This window comes from Hyla sarda, chromosome 7 (assembly GCF_029499605.1).
Source record: "Hyla sarda isolate aHylSar1 chromosome 7, aHylSar1.hap1, whole genome shotgun sequence".
NCBI classification, from domain to species: Eukaryota; Metazoa; Chordata; class Amphibia; order Anura; family Hylidae; genus Hyla; species Hyla sarda.
Genome location: NC_079195.1, coordinates 85,516,422 through 85,540,943, shown reverse-complemented (window position 1 = coordinate 85,540,943; position 24,522 = coordinate 85,516,422). Strand labels below are relative to the sequence as shown.

The 24,522-nt window shown below is 42.2% G+C and overlaps 1 protein-coding gene across 4 annotated transcripts in view; it reads right to left on the bottom strand.

The window, feature by feature from the left end:
* The window catches only part of ANK3 (ankyrin 3), a 332,095-nt gene extending 309,470 nt beyond the window's left edge, over positions 1-22,625 (bottom strand). For 2 of the 4 annotated variants that reach the window (XM_056529885.1, XM_056529884.1), the window contains exon 1: positions 22,036-22,620. In XM_056529885.1, the coding sequence (XP_056385860.1) occupies positions 22,036-22,149 (114 nt within the window). In that variant the 5' untranslated portion in view covers positions 22,150-22,620. Of the gene's footprint in view, positions 1-22,035 lie in introns of all 4 variants that reach the window. The other 2 variants (XM_056529886.1, XM_056529883.1) reach the window with 2 other exon arrangements.
* Positions 22,626-24,522: the final 1,897 nt, after the last annotated feature.

Genomic DNA, 24,522 nt, shown 5'->3' with positions numbered 1-24,522 from the left:
AGACTGCTGGATCCTTGCTCAGGTAGGGAATCAACGGTGGGGGGAATTGAAAGTGAAAGTAAATTGATCTTTACTGTGGCAACCCCTAGGAAGGCCAAACTGCAACTCCCAGCATGCCCAGACAGCCAAATGCTGTCTGCGCATGCTGGGAGTTGTAGTTTTGCAACATCTGGAGGGTCACAGTTTGGAGACCACTGTTACAGTGGTGCCCAAACGGTAGCCCTCCAGATGTTGCCAAACTACAACTCTCAGCATGCCTAGACTGCCCAGGCATGCTGGGAGTTGTAGTTCTGTAACATCTGTCCCTTCAGATTTAGCAATTTTCATGACATTTTTGAAAATTGCTGCTCTACTTTGAAGCCCTCTAATTTTTTCAATAAGTAAAAATATGTCCATTTTATGATGCCAACATAAAGTAGACATATTGTATTTGTGAATAAAAATAAAATTTATTGGGAATATCTATTTTCCTTACAAGTAAAAAGGATGCAAGTAACCCTGAAAATTTACCACCAAAATAAAGTAGAATATGTCACGAATAAACAATCTCAGAATCAGAATGATAACTAAAAGCATCCCAGAGTTATTAATGTTTAAAGTGACAGTAGTCAGATGTTCAAAAAATGGCCGGGTCCTAAGGTGTAAAATGGCTGGGTCCTTAAGGGGTTAAAGGACAACTGGAGCCATAATAACTTATCCCCTATACACAGGATAGAGGGGATAAGTGTTTGATCATGGGGGGATCCGAACACTGGGACCCCCGGGGATCTCCCAAATGGGCATCGGCATTGCCACTATGTGAGAGTGGCTAATGCGCGTAGCGTCGACCTCAGTGAGGTTGATGATACGCCCCCTCCCCATACAGCTCTATGGGAGAGGCGGGGAGGCACAAAGGCTGCCTCCCTGCCTCTCCCATAGAACTAGATGAAGGAGGCGTGACGGCCGCAGCATCATGCTGCGGCCAGCACGCCTCCTGCATGAGAGAGCTGCTGCAGAGTCGGAGCCCCATGCTGGAGATCGTGGGAGGTCCCAGCGGTTGGACCCCCCGCGATCAGACACTTATGCCCTATCCTATGGATAGGGGATAAGTGGTTATGACTGCATATTTCCTTTAAAGGGTTTTCTGGGGAGCAGTAAAGGTTCTACCTGCTCTGCTCCCTGGAGTTCCATTTAACCCCCTGGTCATTTCAGACGTAATCTGTTCCAAGATAGAAGAGGACGGGTGCTTGTCCTGATCACTGCAAGCAGGCAAAACTATGCCCACATGCAATGTCCAATAGTTGCATGATATCGCCACAGCTATTGGAAATTGTGTGTATACTTTTGAGTAGACCAGATAGAACACCTGCGCATATTAATGTTTTGCTTAGTGAAAGAAAAACTCTAGGAAACGCTAGGAAAGCCACGAAAACTAAGATTTTATCAGCTTTTATCTATGAGGATATAATTTTCTACTGGGGCCACCACTAAATTGTTATTTTCATATAGTCAGCCTGATAATATAAATTGGATTTTGTTCGCTGTTTGTGAAGAAATCTCTACTGTACTGTATATCCATAACTGTGCAGGTAATGAAGCTATACACACACCTGTGCCACGGACCCGCCGTCACCGCCACGACTTCCATGAACATATCCAAACAAAGAAAATTGCTGTCCAGCTCAAGGTGATCCGATAAAACTTGCCTTTATTGAAAATTCACATATATTCCACAAAACATAAAAACAGGAAACTTCTGACGCGTTTCACACAGTACAGCGCTTAGTCATAGAAAGATTCCAAATGCACAAACTTGTTAAAATATACACCATATTACATCACATGATTACAATAAAAGATAGCTGGAAAACATGTTCTGGATTTATACTTCAATAGACAGGGTCTGATTTTGACATAAGTTGTTAAAAACCATATTCACATCCGAAGTTGCTTGTCAGATGTGTTCGGCTCTGAATCAAAGGTTTGGAGAAACATTTAAGGCGATGTTCACACTAAGGATTTAGATTTGCTAATATACTGAAATCACATCCAACCTTTGGTTTATTCCCAAAGGATGGACTGTTTTAAGTACAAATATCCAAAATGTTTCCCTATTTAATAAAAGCCTTTTCCTATCCCCTCCTCAGGGTTTTCTATTAACCTTTTCAATGTCCCTTACTTCTAGGGAATCCATGTTACCCCCGTGTACTTCAATAAAGTGATGAGTCAGGAAGGAAACACCTACTTTTAAGCCTTTGGTGTCCGAAAGGTGCCTCCTAATTCGTACCTCCAGTTCGTTGCTAGTGGATCCCACATATTGCAAGCGACACTGTGTACAAGAGGCTAAATACACTATGTATGTAGAGCAGCAATTAATATAATTTTTAATGTAATATGTTTTATTCATAGTATATGATGTGAACTCACCTGTTTTCACCATGTACTTGCATGTTAAACATCTGGTGTGTCCACATCCTACATAACGTGTATATCTCAACCATGGTGCATTTTTACCCTCAACCTGAAAATTAGTCTTTTTGCTGCTGTACATACTAGGGGATAATATAGAACCCAATGACGGATCTTTTCTAGGAACGACATAATCACCTGATGCGGTTATTTCACTCAATGTGTTATCTACCTGTAAAATTGGTAAATATTTAAGTACAATTTATTTTATTGCTGCAAACTGTGCACTATATGCCATTACAAATGCTGGTTTTCTCCTGACATTTTCTCTAGGTGTTTTTCCACTTTTTGTACTTTTTCTATTTATATTTTTGTTGCCGTTTTTATTCCCTTCCATTACTTAGTTTCTACCTTGATTTATTAGTCTGTTCGCAGCCCTATCCAAATTCTTCTTAGTATATCCTCTTTCACTTAGCCTCTCATTTAGTTGTCTTACCTCTGTTAAAAAGGTGTCCTCCAATGTACAATTTCTCCTCAGTCTACATAATTCCCCATAGGGGATATTTTCGATAACGTGTTACGGATGGCAAGCTGTTGCCATTAAAACAGAATTGGTAGATGTCTCCTTCCTGTAAGGACTTATAATAATTCTATTACCTTGGGCAGTCAGTGTATTATATCCCAAAAATTGATGGTTTTGGGGTTAAGTTGTGACATCAATCTAAGGTTTAAGTTATTGCTATTAATATACTGTATAAATGAATCAAATTGTTGCTTTGTACCTCTCCAAATGATTAGTAGATCCTCTATGAAACGGCCTATCCATTGCATGCAGTCCAAAAAAAAATTGTCTACAGTAAAAATATATTTGATCTCCCAAAAAATCACAAAAATGTTTGCTAACAATGGGGAATATTTGGCCCCTTATGATAGCTCCCCTGGTCTGAAAAATATTCCTGATGGAACGTAAAAAAATAGAAATTCCACTGCTAACATAAGAAATTCCTTCAGACCAGGGGAGTACGTACTATAGTTTTTTAGACAAAAAAAAAATAACGCATCCAAACCAGTGGTCCTCCCATTTTTGATCTTTTAACATAGCTATAGTATGTCCTGTATCCCTGATGTACATGGGGGTAATTTTGGTTAATGGTTGAAGGTATACATCTACCCATTCTCCCAGTCTTTCCACAAGGGACCCTTTACCCACCACTATAGGTCTTAGAGGGGGCGGGAAGAGTCCATTGTGGATTTTCGGCCGTGAATGGAATATTGGTGTTACTGGATTTTCCACACATAAATATTTCTCCAATTTTTCCCTCAAGACACCCATTACTACTCCTTCTCTTAGAACTTTTTAAAGTTTAGTTCTGACCCACTCAGTCGAATTATCCAATAAGTGTTTATAAATCTGATCGTTGTTGAACATTTCCAAGTAAATTTTTTTTATAGAGGCTGGTGTCCAGAATATTTCCACCTTTATCGGCGTTCTGAATGACTATATGGGAATTTCTAGTTGTTTTAACCCATCCTTCTCTGCTTTATTCAAATTACCCGAAGTGTTGCTCTGTGCACCGGTCTCATACACTGTAAAAAGGTCTAGCTCCACCAATTCCTGGTATCTATCCAGGGTCTCCGTGCGGGAGGCCACAGGATAGAAAACAGGGTTGGTGGTGCGGAATGACGGTCCCTCCATTACATCATTCACATTTGCAGATTCTATTTCCAGGCTTTTTAACATTAGCAAGTTATTTTGAACTACAAAATTAGTACATAATACTGCATTAGTATCACTTTCTGCATTCTGTTCTACATATATATCCTCATTCTCCTTGCGTAATGTAGTATATCCATAACTACAATAAAGCCCCCCAGTTTCCTGAGCCTTATCTTTTAATTAATGTTTCAACAGCTGGACCTTTGGTGATCATATGATAATAGATGTTAATAAGGAATATTGGCAGATATTAAAGCATTGGATCCTCAATAATATATTTAAAAAAATAAAAAAAAGAAGACCAAATTAAAAGCCACATAATGAATAATAAATTTAGCCAATTACATAAATTTCTGTAATAATCTTCAGAATCCTCCAGCTGTTCAATTTGTCCCACAAAAACACCTACAGCATTAAGAACAGCAGCCAATTCACAGCGATCTTACTCTATTCTGAGCAGCAAAAAGGGGTATTCCGCATTTAAACATCTTATCCCCTATGCAAAGGATAGGGGTTAAGATGTATGATAGCAGGGGGCTGCAGAATGCCGGGGGCTGCACAGAGATCGCAGGGGTCCCCAGCAGCGGAACCCCTGCGATCATACATCTTATTCCCTATCCTTTGGATGGTGGATAAAATGTAAAAGCCCGGAACATCCCTTTAATTTTATATTTAAAGGGGTATGCCAGAAATGGTTTTATTTGGCTATGCTACAAGGGCTGTAAAGTTAGTGTAGTTCATAATATAGTGTCTGCCCTTGTTTGTGACGGTTTTCTCACAATTCTTCTGTGATTTTCACTCCAATATTTATTTTTAACCCCTTAAGGACTTAGCCCTTTTTCACCTTAAGGACTCGGAAGTTGTTTGCAATTCTGACCACTGTCACTTTAAACATTAATAATTCTGGAATGCTTTTACTTATCATTCTGATTCCAAGATTGTTTTTTTGTGACATATTCTACTTTAACATAGTGGTAAAATTTTATGGTAACTTGCATCCTTTCTTGGTGAAAAATCCCAAATTTGATGAAAAAAATTAAAATTTAGCATTTTTCTAGCTTTGAAGCTCTCTGCTTGTAAGGAAAAATGGATATTCAAAATAATTTTTTTTGGTTCACATATAAAATATGTCTACTTTATGTTTGCATCATAAAATTTATCAGTTTTTACTTTTGGAAGACACCAGAGGGCTTCAAAGTTCAGCAGCAATTTTCCAATTTTTCACAAAATTTTCAAACTCAATATTTTTCAGGGACCAGTTCAGTTTTGAAGTGGATTTGAAGGGTATTCATATTAGAAATACCCCATAAATGACCCCATTATAAAAACTACACCCCCGAAAGTATTCAAAATGACATTCAGTCAGTGTTTTAACCCTTTAGGTGTTTCACAGGAATAGCAGCAAAGTGAAGGAGAAAATTCAAAATCTTCATTTTTTACACTCGCATGTTCTTGTAGACCCAATTTTTGAATTTTTGCAAGTGGTAAATTTGTAGCCCAATTTCTCTCGAGTAAGCACATACCTCATATGTCTATGTAAAGTGTTCGGCGGGCGCAGTAGAGGGCTCAGAAGAGAAGGAGTGACAAGGGGATTTTGGAGAGAACATTCTTCTGAAATGGTTTTTGGGGGGCATGTCACCTTTAGGAAGCCCCTAGGGTGTCAAAACAGCAAAAAAAAAAACACATGGCATATCATTTTGGAAACTAGACCCCTCGGGGAATCTAACATGGGATAAAGTGAGCCTCAATACCCCATAGGTGTTTCATGACTTTTGCAAATGTAAAAAAAAAAAAAAAAATTACCTAAAATGCTTGTTTTCCCAAAAATTTTAAATTTTTTAAAAGGGTAATAGCAGAAAATACCCCACAAAATTTGAAGCCCAATTTCTCCCGATTCAGAAAACACCCCATATGGGGGTAAAAAGTGCTCTGCTGGCGCACTACAGGTCTCAGAAGAGGAGTAGTCACATTTGGCTTTTTGGAAGCAAATTTTGCTCTGGGGGCATGCCGCATTTAGGAAGCCCCTATGGTGCCAGGACAGCAAAAAAAAAAAACACATGGCATACTATTTTGGAAACTAGACCCCTCGGGGAATGTAACAAGGGGTTAAGTGAACCTTTATTCCCCACAGGTGTTTCACGACTTTTGCATATGTAAAAAAAAAATTTTTTTTTACCCAAAATGCTTGTTTTCCCAAAAATTTTACATTTAAAAAAAGGGTAAAAGCAGAAAATACCCCCAGAAATTTGTAACACAATTTCTCCCAAGTACGGCGATACCCCATATGTGACCCTAAACTGTTGCCTTGAAATACGACAGGCTCCAAAGTGAGAGCGCCATGCCCATTTGAGGCCTAAATTAGGGACTTGCATAGGGGTGGACATAGGGGTATTCTACGCTATTGATTCCCAAACAGGGTGCCTCCAGCTGTTGTAAAACTCCCAGCATGCCTGGACAGTCAGTGGCTGTCTGGTAATACTGGGAGTAGTTGTTTTGCAACAGCTGGAGGCTCCGTTTTGGAAACAGTGGCGTAATAGACGTTTTTCATTTTTAATGGGGAGGTGAGGGGGGCTGTGTAGGGGTATGTGTATATGTAGTGTTTTTTACTTTTTATTTTATTGTGTGTTAGTGTAGTGTAGTGTTTTTAGGGTACAGTCGCACGGGCGGGGGTTCACAGTAGTTTCTCGCTGGCAGTTTGAGCTACGGCAGAAAATTTGCCTCAGCTCAAACTTGCAGCCGGATACTTACTGTAAACCTCCGCCCATGTGAGTGTACCCTGTACCTTCACATTGGGGAGGGGGGAACATCCAGCTGTTGCAAAACTACAACTCCCAGCATGCGCTGACAGACTGTACATGCTGAGAGCTTTAGTTTTGCAACAGCTGTAGGCACACTAGTTATGTATCACTGAGTTTGTGACCTAACTCAGTGTTTCACAACCAGTGTGCCTTCAGCTGTTGCAAAACTACAACTCTCAGCAGTCACCGACAGCCAACGGGCATGCTGGGAGTTGTAGTTATGCAACCAGCAGATGCACCACTACAACTCCCAGCATGCACTTTAGCTGTTTGTGCAAGCTGGGAGTTGTAGTTATACGACAGCTGAAGGTACACTTTTCCATAGAAAAAATGTGCCTCCAGCTGTTGCAAAACTATAAGTCCCAGCATGCCCATAAGGGAATGCTGGGAGTTGTGGTGGTCTGCCTCCTGCTGTTGCATAACTACAGCTCCCAGCATGCCCTTTTTGCATGCTAGGAGCTGTTGCTAAGCAACAGCAGGAGGCTATCACTCAGCTCCAACTGCTGCAAGCTGCCGCTTTACGTCAGTCTCTCGCCGCCGCCGCTCCTGGGGTCCCGATCCCAACAGGGACGCCGGGGATCGGGGTCCCCAGCTGCCGGGGTCCACGTCCCGCACCCGATCACGTCCTCCGGAAGAGGAGCGGAGTGGGTTGCGGGAGTGACACCCGCAGCAGGTGCCCTGATTGGTCGGCCGGTAAACCAGACGACGAATCAGGGCGATCGTGAGGTGGCACCAGTGCCACCTCACCTTTGCTGGCTATGGCTGTTCGAGGCCGTCAGAGACGGCCCCGAACAACCTGTAATTCCGGGTCACCGGGTCACTGGAGACCCGATTGACCCGGAATCCGCCGCAGATCGCTGGGCTGAATTGTCCATTGACATGGGGGGACATAATGACCCCCCTGGGCGATATGCCGCAATGCCTGCTGAACGATTTCAGCAGGCATCCGGCTCCGGTCCCCAACCGGCTAGCGGTGGGGACCGGAATTTCCACGGGCGTATGGATACGCCCTGCATCCTTAATGACTCGGAATGCAGAGCGTATCCATACGCCCTGCGTCCTGAAGAAGTTAACAGCATACAAAATGACTGTTGTCCCAGATTTTTCCCAGGCTCCAATGTGGCCGAGACCTGACTCACTAGTGAGCTGATGACAGGGAGCCTGTCTGCTTCAATGGGTGGAGGGATCGCTTGGTGGGAGAGAGATCAATCTGCAACAAATGCAACAGCTGTAGGCACCCTGATTGAAAACCACAGGTCTTTTGAATGGATGCAGCTCATTTATGTTTCAATGGGTGGGGTGGCTGATGTGTGAGAAGGAGGAAAATGGAATTATGGAATTTGTAGTAAAAAAAAAAAAAAAAAGAAAACTGAACCAGGAAATACCAGTTCACAGAAAGCTAGCCACAGTATTATGGAAATCTCACAGCATAGCCATTTAGCCCCAAGACAAGCGCATCTCCATTACTGTCTGCCATGTTTGTACTAAAATCACCTTATGGTGGTTAACCCCTTTAAAGAACAAAACTTACAGGGGTATTCTAACTATGCACATTTACAATGTATACTTAAGATATATAGGTAAAGGTTCCCGCTCGCAGAAACACAGATATTGGGAGAACAACAAGAACCAGGAAAAAGCAGGTCAGGTATGCATGCTGCTCTTTTCATTAAAAATGATAAGTATTACAGAAACAGGCAAGTGTAATGGCTTCCCTATTGGCCCTGTTAAAAGGGGTTGTGCGCTGCCCTGAATTTCGGAGCTCTGCTCACAGCGTCCGGAAGTTCATTACTCCGAATGCTGTGATGTCACGCCCGGCCCCTCATGATGTCTCACCCGCCCCCTCGTGGTGGGCGAGACGTCACGAGGGGGCGGGCGAGACGTCGCGAGGGGCCGGGCGTGACGTCACGCCCGGAGCCCGCACACAGCGTTCGGAGTAATGAACTTCCGGACGCTGTGAGCAGAGCTCCGAAAGTCAGGGCAGCGCACAACCCCTTTAATGATCACTGTTTCAACAAACGTCACTTGTGCAGTGAATATAAGAAACTTTGCAACATATCTTATGAGGACAAATTACTATTTTCACACCTATCATGTTCTTTTCCTGCACCCCTTTCTTAAACTCATTATTCACTCTGAAAAACAGCTCAAGGCCACTGAGGAATCAGCTTACATGTTGGCCATAAAGGACTATGGAGGGGAGGGGGTAAAAAGGGAGAATAGGGGGAGTTGCTAGACAGACAGAAATATTGCTGTAAGTATTTACCCCAGTATTTAAATCACAGCTTAGGCTTTGTTCACACTGCTGGGGGCTCCATTAGATGGAGCTTCATCGGCAGTTCCATCAAGTCTAGCAGAGAAAAAAATGATGCAAGCACAATTTTTCTTCTCTGCTAACTTCCTGTCAAATTACTGGATCACCGACGGGCCCCATGCAAGTGAATAGGGACCGTCAGGACCCAGCAGTAGCCGTTTGCATCCGAGCCATTTCAGGGTCTGATCGGCTCAAGAAAAAAATTAAAAAAAGCCAATCGGACCCTTGACGGTTCGGATGCAAACGGTCTTGTAAACCTAGCCTTAGACTCTTCTGTGTTGCTCTATAATGCCCTCCATGTTGCTGCTGCTTCTGAGGGTGTACTGTACAGAAATAAGAGAGTAGGATTCCATTTTCAGTATGTGCCTTATAGAGGTTAGGCTGAGCCCACCAGCTCAGGGTCAATTGAAAATTAGAGACGCAGCCTGCAGTCCCCTGGATGATCTACAGAAGCCTCTAGTAACAGAAAGTGGACTGCGTGCAAGGCACTTGCTCAGAAGAATTTGGACAATATGTTGGCACAACCTGAAATTTTAGCAGTCCAAATTCCTCATGTGCAAGTATCCTGTATTTTAACAACACATAGGGGTCAATATACAAGACGTTATAGACACAACTATTGTTCCTAGCTTGCTGGCATATTATATAATAACCTTTGCATAGCGAAATGTGAAATCCAACATGCACTAACATTGCATTGTAATCTATTGTGGATTTTCAATGCAAATAAAATAATATATACAATAAATATACCATTGGTATGCGTTTAGAATAAAATAACCAAATATAGTGCAAAGTGAGGGTGAAAACCACCTTTCATGGATTGACTACTCTGATGATCTATGTTAAAACACTGCTGTATGCATTGCCAGCATGGGTAATTGACATACTTAAAGCTCCGTAATTGGAATCTGCAGACAGGATTCCTGCCCATTCCGCTGGTCCAATTAAAAATGAATATAGAGAAAGAAAAGTGACCTCAATAAGCAGATACTTTGGAAAGTTATCAGCTCCATCTTTTCTTCTTAGCAGTTATTTGTAGAAAACACCCACACACTATATTAGCACTCGGATGAAGTGTTTTCACACACATTACAGTCAAGCATGATATCACCAAGTATCGAGGTCCATATAGTCTGCAAAAATCTTGTCAAGCATTTTTATGATCTGTGTGATCAATATCAAAGAAGAAACACCTAGTAGAGCATTATAGCAGGGCGAACAATGACTTGAATGTCTTATAGGGATATCCAGACACGTTAAGCAAAATAAGCTGTGTATGCAACTGATGGTATTCACACGTCCATTAAAGGCAATACATGAATAACAACAATTTACAGAAGAAGTAGTGGACGGAACACTAACCATATATATTTTGCGTTAAAAAGCACTTCTTTATTGTATATTCAATGAGGCTCTAAGATGTCCTGTCGTTTCATGTATGGAGTTTTGAAGATACGATAAAGAAGTGCTTTTAACGCAACATACAATAGGGCAAATAAGTATTTAGTCAGCCACCAAATTGTGCAAGTTCTTCCAGTTAAAAAGATGAGAGAGACCTGTAATTTTCATCATAGGTATACCTCAACTATGAGAGACATAATGAGAAAAAAAATCCATAAAATCACATTGTCTGATTTTTTAAGGACTTCTTTGCAAATTATGGTGAAAAGTAAGTATTTGGTCACCTACAAACAAGCAAGATTTCTGTCTCTCACAGACTCTGACACCAGTTTGAACTCGTTATCAGTATAAAAGGCACCTGTTCAAAACCTCAAATAGTCACACTCCAAACTCCACTATGGCCAAGACCAAAGAGCTGTCAAAGGACACCAGAAACAAAACTGAAGACCTGGGAAGACTGAATCTGCAATAGGCAAGCAGCTTGGAGTGAAGAAATCATCTGTTGGAGCAATTATTAGAAAATGGAAGACATACAAGACCCCTGATAATATCCCTCGATCTGGGGCTCCACACAAGATATCACCCCGTGGTGTCAAAATGATCACAAGAACAGTGACCAAAAATCCCAGAACCACACGGGGGGACCTATTGAATGACATGCAGAGAGCTGGGACCAAAGTATCAAAGGCTACAATCAGTAACACACTACGGCGCCAGGGACTCGAATTATGCAGTGCCAGACGTGTCCTCCTGCTTAAGCCAGTACATGTCTTGGCCCATCTGAAGTTTGCTAGAGAGCATTTGCATGATCCGGAAGAGTATTGGGAGAATGTCATATGGTCATATGAAACCAAAGTAGAACTTTTTGGTAAAAACTCAACTCGTTAGGTTTGGAGGGGAAAGAATGCTGAAGCATGGGGGGGTGGAAACATCATACTTTGGGGCTGTTTTTCTGCTAATGGACCAGGACGACTGATCAGTGTAAAGGAAAGAATGAATGGGGCCATGTATCGTGAGATTTTGAGTGAAAACCTCCTTCCATCAGCAGGGGCATTGAAGATGAAACATGGCTGGGTCTTTCAGCATGACAATGATCCCAAACACACCGCCCGGGAATGAAGGAGTGGCTTCGTAAGAAGCATTTCAAGGTCCTGGAGTGGCCTAGCCAGTCTCCAGATCTCAACCCCATAGAAAACCTTTGGAAGGAGTTGAAAGTCTGTGTTGCCCAGCGACAGCCCCAAAATATCACTTCTCTTGAGAAGATCTGCATGGAGGAATGGGCCAAAATAACAGCATCAGTGTGTGAAAACCCTTGTGAAGACTTACAGAAAACAAATTCTTTAAAAATCAGACAATGTGATTTTACAGATTTTTTTTTTCTCATTATGTCTCTCATAGTTGAGGTATACCTATGATGAAAATTACAGGTCTCTCTTATCTTTTTAACTGGAAGAACTTGCACAATTGGTGGCTGACTAAATACTTATTTGCCCCACTGTATGTTGCGTTAAAAAGCACTTCTTTATTGTATCTTCAAAACTCCATACATGAAACGACAGGACATCTTAGAGCTTCATTGAAGATACAATAAAGAAGTGCTTTTTAACGCAAAATATATATGGTTAGTGTTCCGTCCACTACTTCTTCTGTAAATTGTTGTTATTCATGTATGGCCTTTAATGGACGTGTGAATACCATCAGTTGCATACACAGCTTATTTTGCTTAATGTGTCTGGATATCCCTATAAAACATTCAAGTCATTGTTTGCCCTCTCTGATCTTTTTAAGTGGGAGAACTTGCACAATTGGTGACTGACTAAATACTTTTTCCCCCCACTGTATATGGTGAGTGTTCCGTCCACTACTTCTTCTGTGAAGCGTTGTTATTTTTATAATCAAATGTGAAGAAACACATACACTCACATTTAATAATACAATTCCATAGATGAGGGATAATGTCTTCTCTGCGTGTGTATAGGTTTCTGAAAGGTTATATGGCAACTGGGACTTCCAGTGATCAGCTGTAATCTGAAGGAAAACCCAGTGTTCGATTTCTCTGCTGGACCACCATGGGAGAAATTAAGCATTACTGCCACAAACAAACCCGATAAGGAAACTGATGTGTCGATATTGGATTTCACTGTGGGCTGAACCAGTGACTGAATCTAAGGGATTTTGTAGTTTTACCTTTGCTCTGGTTAGACCCCTGGAGTAGTCTCTGTTAGAAATGGCTGATGGTGTACAGAATGAAGATGTAGAATTCAGAATGCAGATGCCTTCCTCTGGATCAACTCAACTCAATAGGGACTTATTAGGGTTATAGGTTGAACTTGATGGACTCTGGTCTTTTTTCAACCTTAAGAACTATGTTACTATGTAAGATACAGAAGTAAGAGGCATGGCTGCTCATATCCACAGTTTCCTGACTTTTTCCCAATGGATAATGTTGGGGGAAAATAAATGGTTTGGGCTGTTAATTTTTAATGTGCCGGATCCCTCTGTCCCCTAAAATAATCTGAAGACGGAGGGCTGAGCCGAGCATGCATATGTGTGTAGGGAAGTCGGGAAGAATAGCTGTTTGCTAAAGGTGAGTTCAGCTGTTATATAAATTGTATGGTCAGCTTAAACTGGAATTCCCATTTCCCAAAGTTATCCAGGGGTAACAACCTTCCCTCGTTTTAGTTACTGTATCCCGGCGGTCAGACCCCCACTGACTAACTTGTTGTTCTTTATCCTGTGTGTAAGGAATAACATTGGGAGATGAGAATATTATCGGAAGATTATTGCCCTGGTAAGGATCAGGCGATAGCGGGGCATGTTTATGTATACACTAGTACCAACCAAGAAAGCAATACATTATGGGGGTTTGGGCATTGTAGCTGTAATATGCACTGTAAAATAGGGTTGTATTGTGGCTATGTTAAACCAGCCCAATGATGATTGTAACAAAATACACTTGCAGATAAGTTGCCATCCATCTAAATCTTCAATAATAAATTGTTGATCATATATCTGCTCATTGGGAAATCTTAATATCTACACCTGCTTGAAGAGATAAGGTAAGTAGGGCTTAGCAGAGGTTGGTAAAGTAACAAAACATTACTAATAGGTAAAGCAACACATAACATTTCTATATACAATTGGCAACTTATTCTGCACTTGCTACATAAAATAAACTAACAACACATTATTTGTATTTGTAGAACATTCTGAGTTGTCCAACTGATCATTTCAAAAGAAAAACTCTAATACTCTCTGTGTCATTATATTCCCCCTCCTGATGCTCCCTGTGCCATTATACCCCTCCTTCTCTAATGACTCCTGTGTCATTATATTCCCCCCCCCTCTGATGCCCCCTCTTTCATTATATTCCCCCCATCTGATGCCCCGTGTCATTATGCCCCCCTCTGATGCCCTCTCTTTCATCATATTCCCCCCATCCCCCTCTGATGCTCCGTGTCATTATACAACTCCTGTGCGGCTCGCTATAGGCTGCAGCGCACAGCTGTAGCCTATAGGAGTTTAGTTAAAGGGCAAAACCGATTGCCCTGTTATATGTGAATTCCTCAGGCATTTGGCCCTGCTTGCCCGAAGCAGGGCTAAATGCCTGAAGAATTCACCTGCCTGGCACCCGGAACTGCATGTCCTGGGCGTCGGGCGATACATTTCCACAGTGATTCACTGTCACTGAGGCTGCTGCGGGATTTTCGGGACTTGCGCCTGACTGCAGCAGCCTCCTGGCTGCGGACAACGAATCGGGCGATTATTCGATAACGGGATTCGTCGACAACGAATCCCGTTATCAAATTTATCCGATTTTATCGATTAATCGCTGCAGCTCTAGTGTGTATGTCTTTTAATGTGTCCCCCTATCAAAATACAGGGAATACAGCAGGGCTCAAGTCCTGCAGGAACGCGAGGGAACTGAGTTCCTGCACTTTTTCCAGAGCAGGAACACCATTCCTATTAGGAGTTCTGCAAGGCCAGCCCTTGGGTGGAAATCTTGGGTTAGTTCCTGCACTTTTTTTTCCCAGGACTTGACCCCTGGAATAGAGGATAAGTGTCTGATTTTCTGATTTGCGGGGGATTTTCTGAATGTGCCCCGGCTCTCTAAGAGATGCATGTGCAGACAGACGGCACGCTCTCCATTCATTCTATATAGGAGCGCCAAAGACACCCCAGTGCTGTATTGCTTTTCTCTGGACCACCCCTTTAAGTTCACGTCCATCTGACTGATTTCCTGAGTGGTCTGTCAAACTTTAAACCCAAATAGCTTGGGCATAAAAGGGCATATCAAGAACTGCAACAAAATGTATTTGATCAGTGCACTCTATTTAACAATAGTAACATCTTTTTTTTTTTTTTTGAAACAGGTCACCTTTAAAAAGTTTGTTCAGGGTTGCAAAAAATGTATTTATTTATTTAGATTGGCTTAAAAAAAAAAAAAGTAATAATCATGTGCCTAACTACCCCCACCCCCCTCAACCCATCCCCCCCTCCTGCTGCTGCTCCAATGGTGCCATGCTCTGCTGATCAGTGCAAGAAATGTCTACTCAGCCAATTGCTGGCTGTAAATGTGACCTGCCCCCACTGGCTGACTAGTGAGCATTTCCTGTGTCTCAAAATATCACACGGAAGCACTCTGATCAGCACGAATTGGGGGCCATGGCAGCGTCAGGGCATTGGTTAGGTGTGTATCATTTTTTTAGCCCAATCTGAGCCCCTAACATTTTTTCCAGTGCTGGACAACCTATTTAAATATTAAAAACAATTTCCAGCCTATTTTTCCTACATCAAATATGCACAATATGTAAAACAAGAGCATGTTTGTTATATGCATGATACTTTGCCTCATTTCTATTCTAAGCGTTAACCACCTCCAGCAAAATGCTTGGGGAGCTATTTTTATATATTTTTCATGGGCTACTAAGTTCATTATGGCTTAAGGAGGTGATGATATACTGAACTATCAACTGGCCCTATATACATCCATAAACTAAGTATGGTACCACAATAATTATGGGGCTTGCTGAAGGGAACAAAAGCCTTTGCTGGTAGCATCTGGCCCTCTTGTCTAAATCCACATTGTAAAAATCACTTTGGAGCATTTTATCTGTCACACATAAATATTCCTTCCACTAGATTTTCAGTTAGGGGTTAATGTTATTTGACCCAAGATTTCTGTGCAGTATAGGGGAAGGCATCAGTTGAGTCGTGTGTACAATGGCATGGTCCCTAGACCTTTTATCTATCCTACAGGCCTAATGTATATTAAGTAGCCTCACAGTACGAGCTTATTTGGAAATATAACAGTGTTATAATTAAATAGAAATCAATGGTATATAAAATAAACAGTCTGTAGGACCATATGGGATTATTGTGAACTCATACTATTCGCATTGCCATATCTCTTTATTGGCAAGTCCAGATGTTCACTATTGTTTTCATGCATTGCAAAATCTATGGTTGTTCCTGGGATCAATGATACTGCAGAAAAGTCTTGATTCTTACAACCTAGCTACATTTTGCAACATTAGTTATATTGATGACTGTTCAAGATCACTTTACTGTATAGAATGCCAATAATCCTTCATTACTATCTAATAGCGTGCATATTTTCTATAAGAGCATATGCATGAAATAACTGTATTGAATAAATGGCTGTGCAGACTCTGCTCCAATGATGAAAGCCTCCTATGCTGCATTATGGATAATTCCCCACGGAAACCGATCGTATTTTTCGCCGTATCAGACGCACTTTTTCTTTGGTGCGTCTTATTAGGCGAATACACACCTATCGCGGCGGTCCCTGTGGCCATCAACGGCCGGGACCTGCGGCTAATACAGGACATAACCGATCGCGGTGATACCATGTATTAACCCTTCAGATGTGGCGTTCAAAGCTGACCGCCGCGTCTGAAGCGAAAATAACACTAACCTGGATGTTCAGTTGGGCTGTTCGGGACCACCGCGGTGAAATCGCGGCGTCCCGAACAGCTTACAGGACACCGGGAGGGACCTGCCTCCTCGATGTCCGCTCCGTGCTAGGATTCCCTGCATGGCCGGCGCTCTCCTTCATCATCATCACATCATTGCGCATGCCGTCCCGTCATCCAATAGGAGTGGCGTGCGTAGCGACGTCATGGCGGCGACGGAGAGCGAGGATACTGGGCAGCAGAGACGTTCCGGAGCGACGGGGACACCCCGGGAATGCGGCAACAGCGATGGAGGGCAACATCCAGGGCAGCGGTGATGGGTCCGGAGCAGCGGGGAAACGTGAGAACTACCTCCTATACCAGTGGTCTTCAACCTGCAGACCTCCAGATGTTGCAAAACTACAACTCCCAGCATGCTGGGAGTTGTAGTTTTGCAACATCTGAAGGTCTGCAGGTTGAAGATGACTGTCCTATACTTTACATTGTATTTGGTTCAGAATCTTTATTTTCTAGATTTTTATCCTATAAAATGAGGTGCGTTTTATATGCTGGAGCGTCTTATATGACGAAAAATACGGTACTTAGAGGTCATTCCAAGTGCCATATATTCCACAAGCTATGTAAATATTATGTTCACCTAATTAGTCACCTATATACTGTATGCTGCCACATCTTAACCTTTACATGGTCATTATAGTCTTATAGTCATTTCTGGGACATTCCTTGGTTTTATCTATTCTATAGGGTGAAGGTGCCAATTCTAACAGATTTGTATTCCAGAGGTCAATCATTTAGATAGAAGGAGCAAAAAATAAAATAAATTACAGCATATACACCTGAGAATGTAGACAATGCCACAGCAACAAGACAGATCCAGGGCCGAAGCTGTCCCCGAGCAGATAAGATGACATTTACACACGATCTCATCAGTGACTAATCCCATGAGCACATCTGAATGATCTGACATGTGGCTGGTGTTTCCCTTGTCCTTAAGAATGGGCTGACTGAAATCTACATAACCTATTCCATGTACAGTTTACTTTATTGTATTATTATATTGTTTCTGAATTGTATTCACCTGCAACCAGTGTTCTGTAGAGAAATCATGTAGACTATGCTAGACTATGACTACTATGACTACGCTATGCTAGTGAAGTTCACATTTCTAAATCTAAAATCGTGTATAACAAATAAATAAATATATATATATATATATATATATATATCATATTAGGCTCAGTTAGAAGAAGTTTTCTCATTTCAGAATGTTATTCCCATTAGTAACGGATCAGAGGGTCCAAACGATGGTATCCCCTCCTATCCAGAGAATGCAGGAAAATTGTAACCCCAAATGAATGGAGACCACTGTGCTTACACGGCCAGTGCTTTATTCATTCTTTAAAGGACTTGGGAACATAACTAAATGCAACACGTGGTGTGCCGAATTTATGGATGTGTTTGGTGTATTTCCTGGAATATTCCTATACGATGAATGCAAAGTAAAGGGCATGTAAATGAAGCCTAAGTTTTATCATGTTGCACATTCATCTTTGAATTCACAAGCATACAGTATACTGTTAAAGGGCTTCTCCAGGGGAAATCTTATTTAAAGTAAAAAACCTTACACAGCCAAAACTATAAGAAAAATAGCCGGCACAACGGACACGGGTGCACGTTGCTGTGGCAAATACAAAGTATACAAAGAAGAAGGTTGCAGCAGCACTCTTGGTCAAAACATGGAGGCTCTTAGCACACTTTTTGATCAAAATGTGCCCCCCCCCTCCACCCATATATTGCTTTATATTAATTATTACTCACTTGATTGATCCTCTTCCACTGCCATTCCAATGTCCACTGTGGCCTTGCAGATCTTAACTTCCTGGTTCCATTTCAACACACAGGAAATCAATTCACTGACCACTAGTGACCCTTTCCAGCCATTTCTTGTATGTCGCGATGGGACCAGGAGATCATTGGGAATCCAGTATGAGAAGGGGGAGATCAGTGAGGTAGTACCCTAGTCCCTATCATTCCGGACAACCCAGTAATCACTTACAGAAACATGTATTGCTATTAGTGATCGACCGATATAGTTTTTTTTTAGGGCCGATACCGATAATCGGTGGAGGTTAGGGCCGATAGCCGATAACTTATACCAATATTCCGGTATAATTTATCGGCTATTTATCCCCCCGCGACACCACTGCAGATCATTGATTTAAAGCGGGCGCTTTAAATCAACGCACTGCAGTGGCTTTTTGCGGTGCCATAGGCCGCCGCCACCCGCTTCTCTCCCCCTGCCTGTCCGGGGGTCCTGAGACCTATCACCGCCACCGTTCCCCCTGCTGTGCCGCACCGCGACCGCCGCCGCACCGCACCCACCCCGCCGCACCGCGACCGACCCCCCGCACCACACCGGCCCCACTGCCTCCCCCATCCCCGGTTTTATAATTACCTGTTCCCGGGGTCCACTCCACATCTGGCTCCGGTGGCGTCCTCCTGAACTGTCACTGTGCGCAATGACGGTGACGTCACGTCGCGCACGTCATGTCACTCGTCATTGCACACAGCGTAACGCAGGACGCAGCAGGAGCAAGAAGTAGCATGGGCTCCGGGAACAGGTAATTATAAAACCGGGGATGGGGGAGGCAATGGGGCCGGGGCGGTGGGGGGTGCGACGCGGTGCGGCGGGTCGGGGGGGCGGTCGCGGTGGGTCTGGGTGGGGGGTTTGTTAGGCGGTCGCAGTGCGGTGGGGGTGGTGTGGGGGGCGGGGCATTATCGGCTTATCGGCAAGGTAATTGCCGATACCGATAATGCCCAAAATCGTGATTATCTGCCGATAATATGGGCCATACCAATAATCGGTCGATCCCTAATTGCTATAGACTTCTGTGACTGTCCATAGGCTTCTCTTATCAACGCTCACTCACCTCCTTGGATTATGCTATATTTACCAAAAAAAAAACCCTATGTGTTCTGGTAGTATGTAAACATCGTAAATGTAGATTACACTACCCACACACCATGACATAGAGAGTTGCGGTGTCCCTGAAGGACAGTAACAAGCATAGGCAGACTACACTTCTTTGGGTTGAATTGACTTACTGCAGGAAACAGAACGGCTGACTTGTCCATTACGGCAAACCACACCCTTTGCTTTACACAAACATAAATGTCCTTGTAATGGACTTAAACTTTCCACTTTATACATTTGAAACATTAGATTGATTGCATTCCATTAGTATGACCATGAGTCTGTCTTCATTGACTCCAAAAGTCTTCAGAGAGATAAATACAGCACTGCATCATAAGATAATGTTATACATGCACTATACAGGATATCAATATAAGCCCTAAAGATTATACTGGAGGATTTAATGCACCCAAAGTCCTTTTTTCTCTTTTTTCTTTTAAAATATGCTATACCATGTTTGCATAACTTACAATTTAATGACATATATGGCTTTCTAGATTTTAACCATAACATCACTGACAAATACAATGCAAGCACCATATTGTGAAGTGACAACATTAAGAAAATGTAGATTATTGAGCATGCTAATGGGCCTCTATGACTTCGAGTAGGATGAAGTTTTATTGTGCATTGTCTGTAGGCCTCACATACAATCATTCAAGCCAGGCACATGATCAAAGCTCTGCTGGAAAGACAAAGGCAATACACAGTACAATGTATACCCTTTCAGTCCTCACTCCCCCTCTATACTGAGGAGGTGGTCTTATGGTAATAGACAGAAGCCTGAAGAATGGATGAAGACTCTTTAAATCTTAGCTGTGACCCCAACGTATGTTACTGCTATTGTCATTCGGCTTCCAAGTTTACTAATTGATAATAATGACTCAAAAGACTGACATTAGGGGGGCACAGTGTGAGCAGACCATTTACTGCAGAAGGAGGTGGCAGAAGTGCAATGAGGGTACTTTTCACTACTGCGTAGCTGAGCAATGGGAACTTTAGAATGATCAGAATGTAATAAGATACAGTACTTTTACCTGAAAGCCCAAACAGTGTCCTATATGCCAAGGTATTTGGCCAGGAGTCAGTTTCATCCCTTGGAGGTGCCCAGACAATTGCTGAAGCTTATAGTTACTCTCTGGCATATTTTTGTACTACATCCCTGTATACATCCCAAGGTATATATGATATCACATCAACAGAAACCAATATCGATCATAGTCTCCGATATTGATACGTAAAAACAGTGGTCGTCCCTGAATTTCTATTTAGTCTAGCATTTCCTTGACATCCTGATGCTATGCCAATTGTCTCTTCAATGCTATTTTCTGCCTGGTCAATAAACATCCGGATCATACACAGAAATGCTAAGGGCACTGAGAACACAATGGCCGGTCCACCACAATGATCAGCCAAGGTTGACAAGTAATGTCACATATACCCATTACTGTGATCAATGCAGTTATGTAGAATAGAGGTTATGAGGAAACCTGGGAGCATCCTCAGCAGTGACAGCACCTTGAGCCTCTCTGTTATGTCACCTACAACAATAGGCAATGGTTTCCTATGAGGGATTTGTTGATGTAATAGTGTGTAAAGACGGTAGCCAAGTGGTGTGATGCCTTATGTGCTACAACAGGGGGGATGCACACTTACTGCAGCAAATCTACATGTCATTGAAGCAGCTCATGCATCAATGCTCTGAGTAAATTAGAATTATCTGTCCTTCAGGGAATACCACAAAGGATCATAAAAAAGAAAGAAAGGAAAAACCTATAGCAGCAAAGCGGCTGGGCTTCATCTCGGGCCTCCTGGTCAATATATATTAATTACATGTGATGAGAGTGAAAACGCTGCTGGGCCTCATCTACCGAATTGGAGGACGGAGTCTCCCCTCTGCCTACACAATCCTCTATAGGAACATGCATTTTAATAGCCCTTTGTCCCAGGCAGGGATCCTGACATCAAGAGAAATGCAGAAGAAAATGCTTTATCTTATAGGAGCTGTGTGCAATTATTAATTTAGCAATAGTGTCAAACATTTTACGTCACCATATACAAGTGCGATCATATTGTCATAATGAACGATTCACAATGAGGTCCCAACAGTGGTAGAATAGCGCAGTGTTTAAGTTATGAAACCTGATCACTGATTGTATATATATATATAAATATATATATATATATATATATATATAGACAGTCATACATATATTTTGTTTTCGGAACAGAAGAGAGCGACTAATTTCATTATATCAGCCAATGCATAACATATTATAGAAAGATGTTTAAAGGCAAACAACAAGCTATAGGAGTGGGATTCAGATTCTTTCTAACCCTACGAGGAAGGCTGACATGTGTGTACAGCACACACCTCCTGCATCATCTCTGCAGTAGTCCATAACAGTGTGAAATGTGCTTTTCTCTCCATGCCATGCTAAGACTGGTTCTACACATGTGAAATCAACATACAGCCATCCATCTGTCATATACAGAAATAATACCTTTTTCTTCCGATCCCTGGAGCGTTTCCTGTGCCTCCTTTTCTCCTTAGCATCTTCCTCTGCATTGATTTCAAGATCCCTGTTTTTCTTTAACTGGGATGCTGCATGAGCCATTATGAGAGAGAATATCCCATGTAACAACGGTCCCTTGAAAAAGGTGGTATACCCTTATGCACCTTCTATCCAGCTTGACAGGGAAGACTCCAACAAATGGAGAGACAGAGCTGAAAGCCCAGTACGCAGGCTCAGGATGAGGAACCGTGCATATATCCAGTGCTCACATCCCTTCCTCTACCTGGAGCGTTCCCAGTCATTGTTATGCATAAGTACAATGAGAAAGACAGCTGAATCAGAGTGTGCTGGTTGACTGCTGTATTCCCCTGCTACCAGCTGGAAGTGTCTAAGTGATCCCAGTAAAGGGGGATTGCTCCTAATGATGCTCTATGCAGAGGAACAGTCATGTGGAGCTGCACATGCATAGACCCAGCATCACAATCTGCTTCCCAATCCAGGAGCTGGAAGCTAAAGACAGGCACTTTTGTCATCAGTTTAGGACCAAAATGTGTCCTTGTATAGGTCTCAGAACCCAAGATACAAACCAGCCCCCACTGCTATATAGCTGATGATGATACAGGCAAAATATAGGGCAAATAAAAAGAAAACAGAGTCACATATTCCCTGAGCTGCATTATGCAGAACACAATGTGACGGGAGGGTTTTATTAACACTGTGTGTATTGGATGCAGCCCCCCTCCTCCAGAATGACAAGAAATTCATAAAGGGGGGTGGAATGAAGCTGTTTTTTGTCTCGGAAGAACGTACACATAAACACCCATTGTAACTCAGTCCTGCAGAGAGAAAAAAAATATTCCGGATATGAAAGCGAGAATAGAAATCTGCAAAATTCTATAAATAATTGGGATGATCTATCCACTGATGCCTATGGATTAATGAGGTGTATTGAGGCCTCCTTTGATCACCTTAACATCTATTACCACCTGAGTCCATAGCATCTGCAGCTTCTCAATATTCATTGCGTGCACATAAATAGCAGTACGTTGGCCCCGAAGCAGGAGCTATTAATGGAATGTACACAGAAGAAAATTAAAAATCATTATAGCAAGCGCTAATACAAGAACGACATGCAAAGAATAACCTGTATCGCAATACAAGAAGCAGGGAAGGGAAAATATTTTATGGCGGTTTTGTTATTCTCCGAATAGGAATTTGTTTACAAAATCTGGAAACGTGACCTAAAAAAACATTTCATCCAACCATCACATGATATGCGGGGCTTAGACTATTCCAGTTTTCATCAAGGATGGGTATACTGTCACGATGCTGAGCCTGGTTAATCTCTGCATGGTTTATCCAGATGCCAGCATATACGTAACGCTAGACCAATAAACCCTTCTAATATGCATGGAGAGGTAACTGGTTTATCCAAAGGCTGTTAATCCAGATGAAAATTTCATTTTACCAACTGCTGTCCATCAACTAGGTCATGTTATATGGAAAAAAGAAAAAGACTACAAAAACAGTAAAAAAAAAAATGATGTACTGAAGATGTACATGTAAAGAGCTCCTCCAGCTCATTATTTTCTGATACATAAATACAACACGTCAGACATTTAGTTTGGTGGAGTTCCAAGAACTGGGATCTCCCAAACTGATGTCCTATACAAATGCATGAGCTAACATGGATTCATTTGAGATTTCCTAATGCTTATACACTTCATTCATGCCTCTTCTTTAATTCTCCCCCAAATAGGCATTCACCTGAGCAGGTTCAGGAGACCCCTATTCTTTTTTGCAGGTGTGGATCCCAGAGGTGGAACTTGCATCTATAAGACATACAGTATATGCCATACATATTGATTATCATGGTACAATGGGACCTGTCTAAGAGAAGGATATATCAGGAAGCAAGTGAATAACCAATTGATGTGTTGGAAGCAGGAAGCATAAAAATCTGAGCAACCTTGACAGGGTCCATATTGTGATGTAAGACAAATGAGATGCAGCTCTTAAATTGTAGATCTTGTGGAGTGTGGCTTATACGTAGTGGTTAGCATCAAAGTGGTCCAAGAAAGGGCAATTGGTGAATCAGTATCGGGGTCCTGAGCAGCCAAGGCTCACTGATGCGCATGGAGAGAGTAGATTAGTCTGTCTGGTCCTATCCCACCGAAGGGCTCCATTCACTTCTATGGAACGGAGCTGTTATACTATACATAACCTGGGGACAGACGTGGCACTGTTTTGGAAGAAATCAGCTCTGTTTTTACTAATACTGATAACCCCTTTAAAAGATCTGATGCTACTGTATTGTCTTAGTGCCAGATATGACTGGACACATTCAGTGGTATTGTGCAGTGTATGCCTTGAGTTGTTTTGGAAGTAGGAGAAGGGCATACACAATATTTTAATGTTATGACTGGTCTCTAAACAGAACATATAATCAGAACAATAAGTTATTATTAGGGTGAA